General features: G+C 47.1%; 1 protein-coding gene across 3 annotated transcripts in view; it reads right to left on the bottom strand.

Annotated features, from left to right (window-relative positions):
- The window catches only part of LOC141270723 (uncharacterized), a 36,243-nt gene extending 21,694 nt beyond the window's left edge, over positions 1-14,549 (bottom strand). For all 3 annotated transcript variants that reach the window (XM_073680818.1, XM_073680819.1, XM_073680820.1), the window contains exons 1-5: positions 14,419-14,549; positions 14,110-14,289; positions 13,904-14,027; positions 13,723-13,820; positions 11,830-11,920 (exon numbers count right to left, since the gene is read on the bottom strand). In XM_073680818.1, the coding sequence (XP_073536919.1) occupies positions 11,830-11,920; positions 13,723-13,820; positions 13,904-14,027; positions 14,110-14,289; positions 14,419-14,496 (571 nt within the window). In that variant the 5' untranslated portion in view covers positions 14,497-14,549. The remainder of the gene's footprint in view (positions 1-11,829; positions 11,921-13,722; positions 13,821-13,903; positions 14,028-14,109; positions 14,290-14,418) is intronic.
- Between the last annotated feature and the right edge of the window lie 5,647 nt (positions 14,550-20,196).

The raw sequence follows: 20,196 nt of genomic DNA, 5'->3' as shown, positions 1-20,196 counted from the left end.
TTCCCAATAGTGACATGGCTTTACGGAGTGACATAGAAGGTTTACGCATACATTGTGCTACCAACTCCCGGATTCTATCAATTTTTTCTTCTGGAAGACAACATAGCTGTTTCCTGGAATCTAATATGACCCCCAGATATTGTTGTACCTTGAGTGGAGATAGTCTAGACTTTTCTAAATTTAGAAACCACCCCAAGCTCTTTAAGACCGACATGGTCTCCTGCAGGTGGGTCTCGCACTGAACCAACGAATTCCCCACTATCAGATCATCATCCAGGTAAGGGATAATTAGAATGTCCCTTTCTCTTATATGGGCCATAACTTCCGCCATTACTTTAGTAAAAACCCGTGGGGCTATAGCTAAACCGAAGGGGAGTGCAGTGTATTGGAAGTGTTTAACCACCCCGTCTATTTCAATGGCCAGCCTCAAGTATTTCTGGTAATTACTATGAATTGGGATATGGTAATACGCATCTTTGAGATCGAGCACTACCAAATAGCAGTGGGGAAAAGTAACTTTATTACGGATTTTAAAGACTCCATTTTAAAGGTGTGTATTTTAAGGAAATTATTCAGGGATTTCAGATTTATAATTGTCCTGAAAGTTCCATCCGGTTTCGGAATCAAGAAGAGCGGGGAGTAGAAACCAAGACCCTTTTCAGCTTCCGGAACCTCAATCAGGACGTGCTTTCTTATTAGGGTTTGTACTTCCGAAACGAGGGCAGCCTGGCATTCTGGGGAAGAACTGGAGGGAACAACCATGAACCTTTTGTGAGGCAATGCTTTAAATTGAAATTTAAGACCATACTTAATCAGGCTCAAAATTCAATTACTATGAGAAATCTGTTCCCAAGCTGGGACAAAAAATGACAATCTCCCTCCCACCTGGGCTGATTGTGAATCCCCTGGCTTCTGCTCAATTTTTGGAGACGGACCAAAGAGTAGACCTCTACCTTTTCAACCTCTTTCATCAGACTTGTCTTGCTCCCTGAAATATCTCTTCCGGAAAAATTTCCTCTTCCGGAACGATCTCTTAAAGGAGGGTAGAGGTACTGATGGAAAACCCTTCTTAGGGTCCCCCGCTTTCTCCAATAAGTCGTCCATGGTCTGACCAAAGAGGTATTCCCCTTCACACGGGATTGTACACAGTCTGGACTTAGGCTGTAAATCCCCTGGCCAGCTTTTAATCCACAAGGCTCGCCGAGCCGCATTTGACAGTGCTGCGGACTTTGCTGCCAACCTCACAGAGTCCACAGATGCATCAGTAAGAAAAGCTGCCGCCCCCTGAACCAGTGGAAGGGAAGAAATAATGTCTTTCCTAGAAGTCCCATCCTTCAACTGACTGTCTAGCTGTTCAAGCCACACCATCAGGGCTCTGGAGGTACAGGTAGCTGCTATTGTTGGTCTCAGTGCTCCCGCAGCTGTCTCCCATGCCCCTTTCAGGAAAGTATCAGCCCGTCTGTCTAGGGGATCTCTCAATGCACCCATATCATCGAACGGGAGGGAAGTTCTTTTCGCTGCTTTGGTAACAGCAACATCCAGCTTGGGTGCTTTTAACCAGGAGGAACACATAGCATCCTCAAACGGATATTTCCTTTTAAAGGATGGAGGAACACTACCCTTCTTGTCAGGCTTTCTCCACTCCTTATCAATGAGGTCTTTCACCTTTGAATTTACTGGAAAGACCCTTCTCTTCTTTAGCCCCAGACCACCAAACATAACATCCTCAGCTGACTTCTCTACCCTCGAGTCCACTATCCCCATTGTAGATCGGACGGCTTTTACTAGGGCATCGACCTCCTTCAGGGGGAAGCACTGTCTATCTTGCTCACTATCAGAGGAAGAGAAGGCGGAGGAGGAAGCGACCGATAGCTCAGAGTCTGAACCCAGCTGGGTTTCTTGAGGAATATGCCCAGACTCTGAACCTTGCAATGCTTTGCCTATTTCTTCCCTTATTAAAGTTCTTAGGCCTAGGGAAAAATCTGGGGTCTCCTCCGATATCATTTTGCTGATACAAAGCTGACATAACCTTTTGCTATATGAATCAGGGAGCGGACAGCTGCATAAGGCACACTTTCTGTGCTTGGACTTCGAGGAACATTTCTTGCTCTAAAAGAAAGTCATAGATAGAAAGAAGGAGGAAACATTAGTAGAACTTTCACGAAGATTCCACTCACCCCACAGAACCTTCGGTACCGTAGAAGCAGAAGAATCCAGCATGCATGGCGAGGAATCACGCCGCACCGGACCGTCCTTCCTGCTCTTAGTGGTAGCTCTTCTAGCTGTACGACCAGACCCTAGCCGGGAATGACGCTGCGCCACTAGTTGTGAGGGCTCCCCAGAGGGCTGCTCCTGCAGCAGATGTTGTTGCCTAGGTGACAGCTCCTGTGAATCTTCCATAGCTTATAATGTAAGAATGGGCTGGGAAGCACCTCTGTATGTTACCAGACCCTTTATATACTGGCCATACCGGTACCATGTGTGGGTGTGTGTTTCCTTTTTTTTTTTTTTTTTCCCAGGAGGGCGTTACCTGCTCCTTGGTCTTCCTCCCCAGGTCCAGGTGGGATCCAGTTGGGCTCCTCGCCGCCAGGTCCTCAATCCCCCGGCGTTCAGCTGCTTGCGCCAAAAATTCAAACGAGCCCCGCCCCTTCCGGTGACATCAGAGGGCTTCCTGCCCGGCGCACCGGAAGTCACGTCAGAAGGTCGCGCCCGTCACGTGCGCCGCCGGCGCGACCTGGATCTCCTGCAAGTTGTAGCGGGGGGGGGGGGGGGGGGGGAGCCCGCTAGCGGCCCCACACCTGGCGGACATCTACCTCCCCGTGAGGCGATGTCGCGCCCGCCGCAACGCTCACGGAGGCGCCCCCATGAGCCCTGCCGTGGCGTCTCCAGAGGACCGGGACGGACCGGCTCCAACCACCTGCTGTGGCCCTCTCTGGGATAGGAGTCCATCTTCTGCAGGTAAGCCTGCAAGGTCCCCCATCATGGACAGGAAACCTAAACTGAGGCGGGAGGAGAGGGCCGCCCTTTTTAACCTGTAGGTTTCCTGTCCTTGATGGGCGGATCCTCTCTCTCACGTGGTGCTGTCATGGGCAACCGAATAAATAAGACAATTTTTTTTGTGAACATTGAACCCTCAAACACTTTAGTTTGCTGTTGGCTGAATGATGGTTTGGCCAATAGTTCAGCTGACCGCCATCTCTCCCATAAACTAGAGCACTCGCTCTGCTGCTCTCTGTTCTCTATAAGAGAGTCACTATTAGACATCTTTGGTGCCGGCTTTTCTCTAGAGCAGTGATTTTCAACCAGTGTTCCGCGGCACACTCACATGGTCGGGTGTGCCGCGGGGAAAGTTCCCCAAACTATGGTGCCCCCTGTGTTTTGTTTCCCGGCAATGCGCTCGATGCGCAGTCACGCCTTCTTACAATGTAGAAGACGTGTACAATAACACATGCGCAAGCTTTGAACCTCGCGCGACTTAATGACGTCACCGAGGCCGGCGCGTCATCCTGAGAGCGGAGAGACTCTCGCATTTGCCCGCCGCCAAGGTAATGCCCGCCAATAATGCTGACTATATGAGCTTTTGCCTGAGTATATGAACTGTTGGCAGAATACTCAGCATATGAGCTGGTACTTTTAGTACTCCAGCAGTATACTGCATATAACAATGAGAAATGTAAAATGAGAAATACTATAGTCATGAGGCTGGAGTACTACAAGTACCAGCTCATATGCTGAGTATATGAGCTGGCACTTGTACTCTGGCCTCATGGCCATAGTACTTCTCATTGTACCCCTTTATATTGCAGTATATGAGCCACATAATAATCAGCACCATATACTGTGGCGCTGTACAGTGTACATCACCACAGTATATGATGCTGATAATCATGTGCTCATATACGTGGGACTGTATTTATGAGGTTACATGGGATTGAATATATGAGGGGGTTATCCTTTTTTATTTCACTTTTTTAAAATAAATAATTTATTGAAAGGACCTCTGCCAGGCATATTTCACTCTTGAGGGCAAAAAAAGTAGCTCTTGTGGTGGTAAGAAGCTGATTTAAAACCCCCAAGAGTGAACTCCGTGAGAGTTGTATGTACGGAATAATAAATAATATTAGTACCGTTCTTCAGCAGTCATGTCCTGCTTGAATTGACTAGTGGCGTAGCACTTGGCAGCCAGCTCTATTCTACTTATAGAGAAAGCTGAGTGCTACGTCACTAGTGTCAATTCAAGCAGGAAATGCAGACCGTAGTAATATAAGTTATTATCACACACATACAGCTCTCGCGAAGTTCACTCTTGGGGGGTTTAAATCAGCTTCTTGTCATCACGAGAGCTGCTTTTTAAGCCCTCAGGAATGAAATATGCCTAGCAGAGGTCCTTTAAGTGTGGCAGATAATGTAATACTCTTCTATTTTAGTGTGTGGCTGCGCACACTATCTCAGCAGTGATGGAGAAGTATTTGAGAATGGAAAAGGCAAATGCCGAACAGGACCCTGGACACAATTCTAACCCAAATGAAGGCCCTAGTATGAGAGTTCGACAAAAGAAAAAAGACAAGACGGTGAGCTCAAGGCAATACAGTGAAAGCTATCTTTCATTTGGATTTACTTCCACTGGGGATGCGACAGCACCAACACCACTGTGCTTGGTGTGTGGTGAGAAGCTTTCCAATAGCGCTATGGTGCCAAGCAAACTTAAGCTCCATCTCCAAACGAAACACCCTTCCGTTCAAAATAAACCGATGGAGTATTTTGTACGCTTACGTACAAACAATGAGAAAGGGGCAACTTTTTTGAGAAAAAGCACAAAGGTAAATGAGAGAGCCCTCAAAGCTAGCTACCTTGTTGCTGAACTCATAGCTAAATCAAAAAAGTCCCACACTGTGGCAGAAACATTAATACTACCAGCTTGTAAAGCTATTGTAAATGAGATGCTTGGCCCTGAAGCAGCTAAAGAGATAGCTAAAGTGCCTCTCTCTGATAACACAATTGCCAGACGGATTGATGACTTGTCTGCGGACATTGAAACAGTTGTTTTGGAAAAGGTGCGCATCAGTAAGAAATTTGCCTTGCAACTTGATGAGTCGACGGATATCAGTGGACATTGTCAGTTGTTGGCCAATGTGCGTTTTGTGGATGGTGAAGCCATTAGAGAAAACTTCCTATTTTGCAAGGCACTGACAGAAAAATCAACAGGAGAGGCAATATTCCAAGTCACATCGGAATATCTTGATAAAAGTGGACTTACATGGGAAAACTGCACAGGTGTCTGCACTGATGGAGCCGCAGCCATGGTCGGGCGCATCAAAGGCTTTGTAAGTAGGGTTAAAGAAAGAAACCCAGATGTTCTTGCTACCCACTGTTTCTTGCACCGTGAGGCCCTCGTTGCAAAGACCTTACCAGCAGATCTAGCTCCTGTGTTGGATGATGTTGTGCGCATAGTGAACTTTGTGAAGACGCGACCTTTGAGATGTCGCTTATTTGCGTCTTTGTGTACAGAAATGGGAGCGGAACATAAAATCTTATTGCTCCACACGGAGGTCAGGTGGCTGTCACGCGGCAAAGTGCTGTATGAGTTGCGAGAGGAACTTAAAATATTTCTTACAAACGAGAGGTCCTATTATTCAAAGCTGCTTGCAAGTGATGAGTGGTGTGCAAAGCTGGCATACCTGGCTGATATATTTCAACATCTGAATGAACTAAACACACGGATGCAAGGTCGAAATGAAAACCTGCTTACAAGCACTGATAAAATGAACGGATTCCGTTTAAAGGTGCAGCTCTGGCAACAACATGTGCAGGGTGGCAAGCTTCAGATGTTCCCACTCACCAAGAAACTGCATGATGACAATACTGCTGCAATGTGCGAAGCGATTGGCAGACATTTGAAAACTCTTGAGGAGAAGTTATCGTTCTATTTCTCTTCAGCCTTCACAGAATGCCTTGACTGGGTTAGGGACCCATACAGCTCATTATCCGTTGCTGGAAAGGACATGACTTTAAAGGAGCAAGAGGAACTCGTTGAACTGAAGCAAGATCGCGGTTTAAAGCTAAAGTTTGCTGATCTTCCTTTGGACAGTTTTTGGTTATCTGTTGCCAAGGAGTTCCCCATTCTGGCCAACAAAGCTATTTTGACATTGCTCCCATTTTCAACCACATATCTATGTGAGCTGGGCTTCTCAAGCTTGACTGCGATAAAAACTAAAAACAGGGAGAAACTGAGAACTGTTGAGGAAGAGCTTCGTGTGTGTCTTTCCACCATTCCTGCCAGGATATCCTTTTTGTGTTTATCGAAACAGGCCCAGGTTTCACACTGAGTGAGTAAAATAAATTTAGAATCTATATTATTAACTATATGTATAATATGACTGTTTTAGTGTCATTTTGTGCTATTTTGGTTGGTGGTGTGCCCCAGGATTTTCTAAGTATAAAAAGTGTGCTGCGGCTCAAAAAAGGTTGAAAATCACTGCTCTAGAGAACAAAAGGAGTGTAAAATCCGACATGCCGGATGATTATCTCTCTCACATCATAGGTTGGGGGAGATCTGGAAAGCCTCCATACACATTAGACCAGGGATGTCAAATTCAAACACACAGAGGGCCAAAATGAAAGACTTGGACAAAGTTGAGGGTCAACCAGTATACAGTATTGTGGGCCCCCCCATAGTCCTCCAGTATACAGCATTGTGGGCCCCCCCATAGTCCTCCACTATACAGCATTGTGGGCCCCCCCATAGTCCTCCACTATACAGTATTGTGGGGCCCCCCCATAGTCCTCCACTATACAGTATTGTGGGGCCCCCCCATAGTCCTCCACTATACAGTATTGTGGGGCCCCCCCATAGTCCTCCACTATACAGTATTGTGGGGCCCCCCCATAGTCCTCCACTATACAGTATTGTGGGGCCCCCCCATAGTCCTCCACTATACAGTATTGTGGGGCCCCCCCATAGTCCTCCACTATACAGTATTGTGGGGCCCCCCCATAGTCCTCCACTATACAGTATTGTGGGGCCCCCCCATAGTCCTCCACTATACAGTATTGTGGCCCCCCCCCATAGTCCTCCACTATACAGTATTGTGGCCCCCCCCCATAGTCCTCCACACAGTATTGTGGGCCCCCCCCATAGTCCTCCACACAGTATTGTGGGCCCCCCCCATAGTCCTCCACACAGTATTGTGGGCCCCCCCCATAGTCCTCCACACAGTATTGTGGGCCCCCCCATAGTCCTCCACACAGTATTGTGGGCCCCCCCCATAGTCCTCCACACAGTATTGTGGGCCCCCCCCATAGTCCTCCACACAGTATTGTGGGCCCCCCCCATAGTCCTCCACACAGTATTGTGGGCCCCCCCCATAGTCCTCCACACAGTATTGTGGGCCCCCCCCATAGTCCTCCACACAGTATTGTGGGCCCCCCCCATAGTCCTCCACACAGTATTGTGGGCCCCCCCCCATAGTCCTCCACACAGTATTGTGGGCCCCCCCCATAGTCCTCCACACAGTATTGTGGGCCCCCCCCATAGTCCTCCACACAGTATTGTGGGCCCCCCCCATAGTCCTCCACACAGTATTGTGGGCCCCCCCCATAGTCCTCCACACAGTATTGTGGGCCCCCCCCATAGTCCTCCACACAGTATTGTGGGCCCCCCCCATAGTCCTCCACACAGTATTGTGGGCCCCCCCCATAGTCCTCCACACAGTATTGTGGGCCCCCCCCATAGTCCTCCACACAGTATTGTGGGCCCCCCCCATAGTCCTCCACGCAGTATTGTGGGCCCCCCCCATAGTCCTCCACGCAGTATTGTGGGCCCCCCCCATAGTCCTCCACGCAGTATTGTGGGCCCCCCCCATAGTCCTCCACGCAGTATTGTGGGCCCCCCCCATAGTCCTCCACGCAGTATTGTGGGCCCCCCCCATAGTCCTCCACGCAGTATTGTGGGCCCCCCCCATAGTCCTCCACGCAGTATTGTGGGCCCCCCCCATAGTCCTCCACGCAGTATTGTGGGCCCCCCCCATAGTCCTCCACGCAGTATTGTGGGCCCCCCCCATAGTCCTCCACGCAGTATTGTGGGCCCCCCCATAGTCCTCCACGCAGTATTGTGGGCCCCCCCATAGTCCTCCACGCAGTATTGTGGGCCCCCCCCATAGTCCTCCACGCAGTATTGTGGGCCCCCCCATAGTCCTCCACGCAGTATTGTGCGCCCCCCCATAGTCCTCCACGCAGTATTGTGCGCCCCCCCATAGTCCTCCACGCAGTATTGTGCGCCCCCCCATAGTCCTCCACGCAGTATTGTGCGCCCCCCCATAGTCCTCCACGCAGTATTGTGGGCCCCCCCATAGTCCTCCACGCAGTATTGTGGGCCCCCACATAGTCCTCCACGCAGTATTGTGGGCCCCCACATAGTCCTCCATACAGTATTATGGGCCCCCACATAGTCCTCCATACAGTATTATGGGCCCCCACATAGTCCTCCATACAGTATTATGGGCCCCCACATAGTCCTCCACACAGTATTATGGGCCCCCACATAGTCCTCCACACAGTATTATGGGCCCCCACATAGTCCTCCACACAGTATTATGGGCCCCCACATAGTCCTCCACACAGTATTATGGGCCCCCACATAGTCCTCCACACAGTATTATGGGCCCCCACATAGTCCTCCACACAGTATTATGGGCCCCCACATAGTCCTCCACACAGTATTATGGGCCCCCACATAGTCCTCCACACAGTATTATGGGCCCCCACATAGTCCTCCACACAGTATTATGGGCCCCCACATAGTCCTCCACACAGTATTATGGGCCCCCACATAGTCCTCCACACAGTATTATGGGCCCCCACATAGTCCTCCACACAGTATTATGGGCCCCCACATAGTCCTCCACACAGTATTATGGGCCCCCACATAGTCCTCCACACAGTATTATGGGCCCCCACATAGTCCTCCATACAGTATTATGGGCCCCCACATAGTCCTCCATACAGTATTATGGGCCCCCACATAGTCCTCCATACAGTATTATGGGCCCCCACATAGTCCTCCATACAGTATTATGGGCCCCCACATAGTCCTCCATACAGTATTATGGGCCCCCACATAGTCCCCCATACAGTATTATGGGCCCCCACATAGTCCCCCATACAGTATTATGGGCCCCCACATAGTCCCCCATACAGTATTATGGGCCCCCACATAGTCCCCCATACAGTATTATGGGCCCCCACATAGTCCTCCATACAGTATTATGGGCCCCCACATAGTCCTCCATACAGTATTATGGGCCCCCACATAGTCCTCCATACAGTATTATGGGCCCCCACATAGTCCCCCATACAGTATTATGGGCCCCCACATAGTCCCCCATACAGTATTATGGGCCCCCACATAGTCCCCCATACAGTATTATGGGCCCCCACATAGTCCCCCATACAGTATTATGGGCCCCCACATAGTCCTCCATACAGTATTATGGGCCCCACATAGGGGTGGTGGTTCTGGTGTCACGGGCCAAATAAAACCTGCCAGCCAGATTTGTCCCATGGGCCAGAGTTTGACATGTATGCATTAGACTGTCAGCTGAGCCTTCTGATATTGTCAGGTTCAGCTGATGTTGATCTAAGGTGTGATGGTCTTTAGGGCTGCTACCTTTTTATACTGAAAAAACACCAAACAGGCTTGCAGTGACATGGGTTAAAAAAAGAGCAAATACTATATACCTGTATTTACGTACATACGCAACTATTCTTGTAATATCAGATATCTTAAAAAAAAAAAAAAAAGGTGCAGCTGTATGGACCGTGAAGGCAGCTGTATGGACCGTGAAGGCCGCTGTATGGACCGTGAAGGCAGCTGTATGGACCGTGAAGGCAGCTGTATGGACCGTGAAGGCAGCTGTATGGACCGTGAAGGCAGCTGTATGGACCGTGAAGGCAGCTGTATGGACCGTGAAGGCAGCTGTATGGACCGTGAAGGCAGCTGTATGGACCGTGAAGGCAGCTGTATGGACCGTGAAGGCAGCTGTATGGACCGTGAAGGCAGCTGTATGGACCGTGAAAGCAGCTGTATGGACCGTGAAAGCAGCTGTATGGACCGTGAAAGCAGCTGTATGGACCGTGAAAGCAGCTGTATGGACCGTGAAAGCAGCTGTATGGACCGTGAAAGCAGCTGTATGGACCGTGAAAGCAGCTGTATGGACCGTGAAAGCAGCTGTATGGACCGTGAAAGCAGCTGTATGGACCGTGAACGCAGCTGTATGGACAGTGAACGCAGCTGTATGGACAGTGAACGCAGCTGTATGGACAGTGAACGCAGCTGTATGGACAGTGAACGCAGCTGTATGGACAGTGAACGCAGCTGTATGGACAGTGAACGCAGCTGTATGGACAGTGAATGCAGCTGTATGGACAAGTGAATGCAGCTGTATGGACAAGTGAATGCAGCTGTATGGACAAGTGAATGCAGCTGTATGGACAGTGAATGCAGCTGTATGGACCGTGAATGCAGCTGTATGGACCGTGAATGCAGCTGTATGGACGGTGTCATTGGTGCAACCGCACAGGGGCCCAAGAAGTAAGAGGGCCCATTAAGCAGGGGGAACTGTGCATTATGTTGAGCTACTGGACTGCAAAGGGCCCATATATTGTCTGCACAGGGACCTCTTCTGTCAGTATCTGCCCCTGCATGGTGTTCACACATGGCACCTGTCTTTCCCAGTCTGTGCAATGTACATGACACCTATACACTGTACAGAGACACTTTGTCACTTCTAATGTATCTTTCCTTGATGGAAAAGTGGCACATATGTGACGTGGCTTTAGTGAGGAGGCCTCTAGACAATTGGCAGGTGGTGAGGTAGTGCAGAAGTGATCATGTACATACAATGGCGCTCAGTTAAGTACTAGAGAACCTTGTGTACACTGAGGAATACAAGGCCTAAATAAGTTATATTTCAGTTAGATGCCAGTCTAAGTCCGCCAAAGGGGGTGGGGCATGAATGGGGCTTGTGGTGCCTGCCAAATTCATCACTAGGGGCATAATTTACACCCATCAGAAATGTTGCTCCGGTCCGTCCTTAACTTGGGTACCATTTCTGTCGAGGCGCACAGAGGTGTTCACCACGGAGAAGTAGTGTGTGCGCGTCTGAATGAATTCAGCATTACTTACCCCACCGCCCCCACTCATTAAAGACTGGTGTGCACAGTGTCAATCTTGAGGAGATTGTGCGAGACTAACTTTTTTTTCACTATGGGCCTAAAAACTAAACAGACAGGTATTTACTAACAGAGGAAATTACCTGCCTGCTGCATTTGACGCTGGGTCAGAGTGGTCACTGACCGCTCCGGCCGGTGATTCAGCGGTTCCATGTGAGCGAGCAGCTCTTCTTCTTCCAGGCTGCTTTGTCGATAAGGTATGACTTCCGATATCATGGTGATTGACAGACGGCTTCCCGCAGTTAAATTATCAATCAGCATAACATCAGCAGTCACGCCCTATCAAAACAGCCGAGTGGAGGAGAAGCTGAGTCACCAAGTAAAAGCGGTCTGTGACCGCTCTGGGTCGGTAGAGATCGGTAACAGGCTTAAAAGGTAGGTAGGAAGCAACTACCTGTGTGATAGTTCTTAGCTCATTGTAAAAATGAAATAATAAAAAAAAAAGAATCCCGGGTAACCCCATAATGAATCAGCCCCTAAATCCACAACAAAAGTTTCATGTGAACACAACCGAAAAAAACCCGAACAGCTAAAGTTACTCTACAAGTCAGTGACTGATTAGATCCTGTGACTTCTCTGCATTTAGTGGTCACTACTCACCTGTGCGGTTATCTGTAGGAATCTCCTCTTTACACCGCTCATCGCCCCTCACATATGTCTCTGTATTATTAATATGGGGCAGATCTTCACCCTGAAAGAAATATTGTAAAAGTCACAGACAGGTGGAGACGTTTGAAAAGATCCCGACAACATCCAATATCTATGATCAGCTTTATCCTGTCATCTGCACCAGGGCTGTGGAGTCGGAGTTGCGGAGTCGGTGTCGGTATAAAATGGACCGACTCCAACTCCTGAAATATATAATAAATTGGGTACAGTAGTTCAATGCAGTTTGTGGGAAATATTTTTGTCATAAGAATTTGGGAAAGTTATGAAATGTCCTATAAATGTCTGTCCTATTCCTGATCGAAGGATCTAGACTTTTTTAAATTTATCACTTAAATATGAACCATGTATGAGGGAGTCGGAGTCGGTGACATGGAAATTGAGGAGTCGGAGGTTTGGCTTATCGACTCAACAGCCCTGATCTCCACCAGATATAAAACATACACTGAATGGTCACATTACTAGAGACACCCATCTAGTAGCGCGTAGGATCTGCTTTCCCCTTCAGAACCTCAGCAATTAATGACGTTATAGATTGTACAAGGTGCTGAGATTGTTCCCCGGGAATACTGGCCCATGCCACCAGGATAGGATCTTGCAGTTGCTGCATATTAGATGAAGGTGCGGAGATGCTCTGAACAACCAGTTCTACCTCGTCTCAGAGATTCTTTATAGGGTTAAGATCTGAGGACTGTGAAGGCGGGAAAACAAGGAAAACTCACTGTCATGTTCCTGGTGTAAAGAAATCGAAAATCCTGGCACCTTCTCAAGACAATTTATGTATGACATAAAGGTATATCTGTGGTGCTACAGGATATACTATTATCACAGGACCGTTGTGAAAAGTACTGTCATTATATGGTTAACGCTATGGTTCATTATAATCACTTTAATGCGATAAGTAAAAGGGTAGGCAGCTGGGCAGGATAGAGTTACAGAGGGTCAGCCAAGCAGCTGGGCAGGATAGAGTTACAGAGGGTCAGCCCTGCAGCTGGGCAGGGGAGAGTTACAGAGGGTCAGCCCTGCAGCTGGGCAGGGGAGAGTTACAGAGGGTCAGCCCTGCAGCTGGGCAGGGGAGAGTTACAGAGGGTCAGCCCTGCAGCTGGGCAGGGGAGAGTTACAGAGGGTCAGCCCTGCAGCTGGGCAGGGGAGAGTTACAGAGGGTCAGCCCTGCAGCTGGGCAGGGGAGAGTTACAGAGGGTCAGCCCTGCAGCTGGGCAGGGGAGAGTTACAGAGGGTCAGTCCTGCAGCTGGGCAGGAGAGAGTTACAGAGGGTCAGCCCTGCAGCTGGGCAGGGGAGAGTTACAGAGGGACAGCCCTGCAGCTGGGCAGGAGAGAGTTACAGAGGATCAGCCCTGCAGCTGGGCAGGGGAGAGTTACAGAGGGTCAGCCCTGCAGCTGGGCAGGGGAGAGTTACAGAGGGACAGCCCTGCAGCTGGGCAGGGGAGAGTTACAGAGGGACAGCCCTGCAGCTGGGTAGGGGAGAGTTACAGAGGGTCAGCCCTGCAGCTGGGCAGGAGAAAGACTGTAGCTATACTGCATGTTTCCTATGTGGGGCTCTGTAGAGAGAGGTTGTGCTATTGCTCATTATTGCCACTTGCGGCAAGATATGTGTGCGGTCCTAGCCTGACAGTTGCATAGAAATATATGCTGTCATGGTCAGATGAGCCGCAAACCAGTCCGAGCATTGTGATGCACTCCTTGTCCGAGTTATAGAGCCATCTGACTCTTCCCTTATAGTGGTGGGTAAAACAAGACTGAATGCAAGACCTTCACAGCCTTCTACACATCATAGGGGAGATCTCATGACACCTTCTCTCCATCTACCTGATGATCCTTAAGAACATTGGGATCTTCTTGTTTACAGTCCTGTGGAAGAAGAGGACGGGGACATCTCTCTGGTGTTGTCCTCTTACTGGATAGAACTGGAGGAAACACATACAGGGACTGAATTCATTCTTTACATACAGATAATTATAGGCCGTGTGTATTTAGTCCTGTCTATTACCTGGTGATGTGAGGGGCTGGGGAACCTCCATCATGACGTCCTTGTACAGATCTTTGTGTCCTTCTAAATACTCCCACTCCTCCATGGAGAAATAGACGGTGACATCCTGACATCTTATAGGAACCTGACACATACAATGATACAGTCATCCCCCGATCCCTTCATAGCGTTACTGTACAATGTCCCAGCATTCCCAGCAGTGTCACCTCTCCAGTCAGCAGCTCAATCATCTTGTAGGTGAGTTCTAGGATCTTCTGGTCATTGATGTCCTCATGTATCAGGGGGTGATGTGGAGGCCCCGTGATTGGGCTCAGGGGTCTTCCCCATCCCTCAGACACAGGGTCCTGACAGCGCTCACTAGAGGTCTTCTTCACTACTGTGTAATCCTGGTTATGGAGAGACACATTAATAAATCTCACTACAGACATTTCCAGAGTCCTCACCTCTCCAGTTCTGTCCATCTGTTATTCCCATAGATAAGAATGATGTAATGTGACGTCATCAGAATCTCTCACCTCTCCAGTAAGCCTGAAGAGGATCTCTAGGGTGAGGTGTAATATCCTCTCCGCCATCTTGTCCCTGTCCCTATCCATCCTTGATGGGTCAATCAGGACAATTCTCTTATATAGAAGATCTCCACTGAGAGGATCCGATATTGTAGGGACCTGAATGGGGAGAAGATGACGATGTAACATCATAAAGATCCCATGTAAGAAATCTCTGGAGCTGTTACCGGCTTCACATGATCACTACATCCAGTCATGGCCCCGTCCTGCCCCCGGTATAACACACAATCACATTATAGTCACATACAGAGATTTATCACAATGTCTCCAATCCAGCACCAAAAAACAGAACAAATCTAAAAGAAAAATCTAAATTATCTGAACCTTTGTTAAATATTCCATGAAAACAAAACAGTTATAAAGTGCAGGGAACATACAGAGATCAGGACGGCAGAACCGGGGATGTCACTAATAGATAACGATAGAACATTAAGGTTAGGTGCACATGTAGCGTTTGTGATGTGTTTTTGCGGCAGTTTTTCTGAGGAGAACAACATCAAAAAAACGCTTGGTAATCAATATGTCAGCTAATGCAATGGCAATCCTGATCTGCTGTGCACATGATGCGGAAATTTCTTCTTAGGATTGCCATTGCATTTAAAAACACAGCATGCCCTTTCTATGCAGTGTTTCTATGTGCGTTTCTGCAGCGTCTCCCGCCCATTGAATTTAATATTATACCTGTGGATTTGCTGGGTTTCAATTAAAGTCAATGAGCACTGAAACGCACATAGAAGCGATACCCAGGTCGACAGAGGAGGACTACTAATCCCATCATCCGACTGCAGCTCCCATACTGAATGTAACCCCAGACCATGATCTTTCCACCACCAAATACAGTAAAACTGTTTTCTGAGTGTATTTTGGATCCATACGGGCTCCAGTAGGTCTCCTGCAGTATTTGCGGCGGCTGTGGTGTAATTCTACTGGAGATTAGAAGATTCATCAGAGAAATCCACCTTCTGCCACTTTTCCAGCGTCCATCTGTTTAGCAGGCTGTGGGACTTTTTTATTTGCCTTTTGTTTAGTGCTGGCTTCTGGGCACTGATTCGACCATGGAGGCCATTTCGAGACAGAATCCTACAAACTGTTCTAGTTGACACAGGGACTTGAGGTGACCAGGCCTGTTGGAGTTCTGCTGCAGTGGAAGAGGGGCTTGCTTTGTATTTTCTAACCAACAATTGTTCCTCCTGAGCAGTTGTCTTGCGGGGTTTGCGGGACCTGGGCTTGTCAAACACATCTCCAGTCTCTTCAAATCTTTTTTTAATTCTTTGTACTTGACGCTGAGACGCATTAAAGATGCCAGCCACCTCTGCAGTGGATCTGGTCTTCAGCCTCTTGATAATCAAGGCTTTGGTCGCAGGGTGGATTTTTGTCATGTTGTCAGAGCTCAAGTTGCAGTTCAAGTGAAGGTCTGGGGTGCTGGGTTTCTTTTTATACACACCCACTAATTAACCGATCATTTACAGAGCACTGGTGAGGATGTGCACTAGGATTGGGTGCATTATATGACCAGGCGACAAAACTTTTGTCTTGCTAAAATCTGACCATTCTGTGTTCATTAAATGATCAATATTTCAGCATTGATGCCAATTTATATTCTTAACCTAAACCAAATTTAGGAGGGTCTCAGCTTTCAAAAGAGTAATTTATAAAAGCAATGGATGAATTTAACGTCAGGTTATAAGCTTTTATTTACATAACATGGATAAGCGTCATAACTTCTGTCAGGGAGTGTATACTGACAGTCACCTGTATAAAAGACTCCTATCTACAGACTAAATTAATCAGTCAGACTCTAACCTCTACAACATGGGCAAGACCAAAGAGCTTTCTAAGGATGTCAGGGACAAGATCATAGACCACCACAAAGCTGGAATTGGCTACAAAACCATAAGCAAGACGCTGGGTGGGAAGGAGACAACTGTTGGTGCAATAGTAAGAAAATGGTAGAAATACAAAATGACTGTCAATCGACATCGATCTGGGGCACCATGCAAAATCTCACCTCGTGGGATATCCTTGATCCTGAGGAAGGTGAGAGATCAGCATAAAACTACATGGGGGGGAACTTGTTAATGATCTCCAGGCAGCTGGGACCCCAGTCACCAAGAAAACCATTGGTAACACATTATGCCTTAAAGGTTTCAAATCCTGTAGTGCCCGCAAGGTCCCCAAGATGAAACAAAAATTGAGCTCTTTGGCATTTACTCAACTAGTCATGTTTGGAGGAAGAGAAATGCTGGCTATGACTCAAAGAACACCATCCCCACTGTCAAGTGTGGAGGTGGAAACATTATGTTTTGGAGGAGTTTCTCTGCTAAGGGCACAGGACTACTTCACGGCATCAATGGGAGAATGGATGGAGCCATGTACCGTAAAATCCTGAGTGACAACCTCCTTCCCTCTGCCAGGACATTAAAAATATGTTGTGGCTGGATCTTCCAGCAGGACAATGACCCAAAACATACAGCCAAGGCAACAAAAGAGTGGCTCAAAAAGAAGCACAGTAAGCTCATGGAGCGGCCTAGCCAGTCTCCAGACCTTAATCCCATATAAAACTTATGGAGGGAGTTGAAGCTCCAAGTTGCCAAATGGCAGCCTCAAAATCTTAATGATTTAGAGATGATCTGCAAAGAGTGGACAAAAATTCCTCCTGACATGTGCGCAAACCTCATCAACTACAAAAACGTCTGACTGCTATGCTTGCCAACAAGGGTTTTGCCACAGGGATCAAATACTTATTTCTCACTGCAAAATGAAAAAAAAAAAAAAAAAAATCTAAAAATTTATACAATGTGATTTTCTTAGAATATCCAAAAAAAAAAAAAATTATCTCTCAATGTTAAAATTTACCTACCCTTAAAATTATAGACTGTTCATGTCTTTGTCAGTAGGCAAACTTACAAAAACAGCAAGGGATCAAATACTTATGCCCCCAACTATAGATCAAAACAGTAAACTAACAGATGGCTGTGATGGCCTTTTCTTGTTCATTTGTCAGCACAAACTGACTCCTTAACATCCACATTTTTAGAGCATAGATGGCCTTTGCCATCCATCTAGCTCTGGGCAGTCCAGCTAGAGCTCTAAACGAATTTCCTCTAGAAGGACCACCACCAAGTAAAATGATTATTAACTCCAATAATTTTCAGTAGTCTTCGCGGGGTTGGTACTAAAGCAGTTGCATCTACGCAAAGGCTATAATTTCAGCTGCAATGTGGGAAATTCCTGTTGACATGATCTGACCTGACAGTGCTGCCTGAAAGGTAGTCAAGTCAATGATATGCCTGTTCTTCTTGAACCTGCTGAAGAAAATTGTAGAGCCATTGCCGGTACCCCTGCATGGTATCTTCCTTCCTCTTCTCCATGCTGCACTGTGCTCCTACGGCACGCCTAGTACGCTTGCTCCCCTGCTTTTAAAGGGTCAGCGCGCACATATGGCAAAATGCCCCCAGCTGACAGCTGTGAGGCATTCTGTTAAAGTAATTACCTGCAAGGTGTCTCCCAGCCAATTGGTGGGAGACCTCTTGTATTAAATGACACCCTCCCCAATAGAGAGGTGCCTGAATAACCCCTATAGTTATGTTAGGTGGTTTGCTGAGCAACTGTATGTTACAAGGTCACCCGTCCCTAGTCTGTTAAAGTAATTCCTGTCTCCGGTGTTCAGTTAGTCCAGTATAGTTTGTCCATGTCCCTGTGACCGCCTCGGCAGTGTCCGTATCCTGAAACCACGTTAGCGGTACTCATCTTCAGGCCTGAACCTGTAACTGCGTCTGCGGTTCCTGTACCCCTTGGTCGCATCGGCAGTACCAGAATTGTTACCAGAGACCAGTGTGTCTGAACTTGTCCCGGTGGCCGTCCTACACTGTTCAAAATCTGTATTAACGTTGTTGACCCTCAGGGTCAGCTGCTACTGCCAGACGCGCCCTGGAGTGGCACCTGGAAGCTACCTGCCGAACAAGCCTGAACTCACCACTAGATGCTCCAGCAAACACCAAGGAAGGTCTGCTTAGTCACGACCCTCCAGGGTAAGTCCGGTCTGTGGTTTTGTTACGCTCTTATGGTACGTGCACCATATACGAGCGTAAAATCATTTTTTCGGGACCTTCCGACGGACTAACGCAATGAACAACCACTGCTTCCAGCACTATTTCTACAATATGATGACGGCATGCAAACAACATGTCCTTGCCAAGCTTCTGCTCTAGAAGTTTTCTGTCGCCATTCCTGAAACCCATGTTGACAGATGTGGTATTAAAACAAATGCACTTCACAGTGTCAGTAACAATCCAGGTCGCTGCTGCAGCCTAAACAGCATTAGCACAAGCTTCACCTGATCTTTCGGCAAGCTTTAGACCTCCAAGCAATTGATCAATGATAACTCCTGATGCCAGAATTGGAAATGGTCTACAGTTTTCCTACTGCTGATGTCTTCTAAGAGCTTACCATCCCAGTGAATTGTTAAAAGGTACAGTTGGCTGAAACTTCTATTTCAGGTTTAGTGCCATTGTCTGATGGCGTTTTATTCTTTCTCTACGTACTGATAAATGATTTACATTGCAATCTGAAGGATTCTTTCTAATCTCTCTTTCTTCAAAATTTCTTTATTTTTTCTCAAAGGGACAGTGTCCTGCTCTGATTTTGGCCACTTCTTATCGTGACTCATCTCCTGGCATAACATTTAGTAGGTATATGGCTACTTTTGTATGAACGGTCATTCTGGCTTCTTTATGTTGGGCTTTATGTATGTGGATCAAAGGAAAAGGTTAATTGGTGCCCCTTCATTGATCCATACCCATTATATTTTGCATGAATATTTTGGCTTCGTTTATCAATTGGGAATTATTTAAGTGGTTCTAAAGAAAGGGTTAATTGGTGTCCCTTCATTGGCCCATACCCACTATATTATAGTTAGCCATTAATTATATTATAGACATCATGCTGAAATATTTACTTTAAGGAAGTTTTTAGGAATATAGCAATAGAGTCATTCCATGTCAAGTGGACCAGTGGTCCCCACTCGACAGTCTCCGATTTTGCTGAAAATTTATAAGGATGTACATGTATGTTTGAAAAGAGGTTCTGTAAATTTTTAGGGCCAGATCTCAAATACATTGGGCACTGTTGACCTTTCACTGGAGGTTCCACCAAGCCTGCGGCTTCAGCTAAGAGGATTTTGCAAACTTTGGCACATAGCCATTAGAGTTCTATACTGGCTATGATGCTGAAATTTGGCATACTAGCTCAACTTTTGCTGCTAAACACGATAAAATTATTACCGGCTATGACTAAACAATATTTCGGCCGCAATTTTGTGTCAAAGTAGCTTGTAAAACGCGTCGCATAAAATTTATGCCAAACTTTGCCCATATATAACTCAAGACCAAAAACCAATAGTAACTGGTGCTTTGCCCTGTACACCAAACATCTACATGACTTTGCATTGCTGCAATATCACGGTCAAACCATATGTATTTGTGGAAATATTCACACCCACATATGATGAAAAACGTAAAAAAAACGAATTTTACCTATTTTTAGGTCAAATTTCTCAAAAAGGGTACCCCTAAAATATACTAATTCTGATATCATTAGAAAGAGCACATTTTTCTCTACACGGATCATTGTTTGTTTTTTGGAGTCTCTCAGTTTAAGAAAAGAAAAATGCCACTGAACATGGTGTTATTTATTAATAAGCAATGAATGGTAACTGCACTATTCAAA

The sequence above is a fragment of the Phyllobates terribilis genome, unplaced genomic scaffold (genome assembly GCF_046119375.1).
Source record: "Phyllobates terribilis strain yellow unplaced genomic scaffold, ASM4611937v1 Scaffold_5__5_contigs__length_657084704, whole genome shotgun sequence".
Taxonomy (NCBI): domain Eukaryota; kingdom Metazoa; phylum Chordata; class Amphibia; order Anura; family Dendrobatidae; genus Phyllobates; species Phyllobates terribilis.
This window is presented reverse-complemented; position numbering and strand designations above follow the sequence as displayed.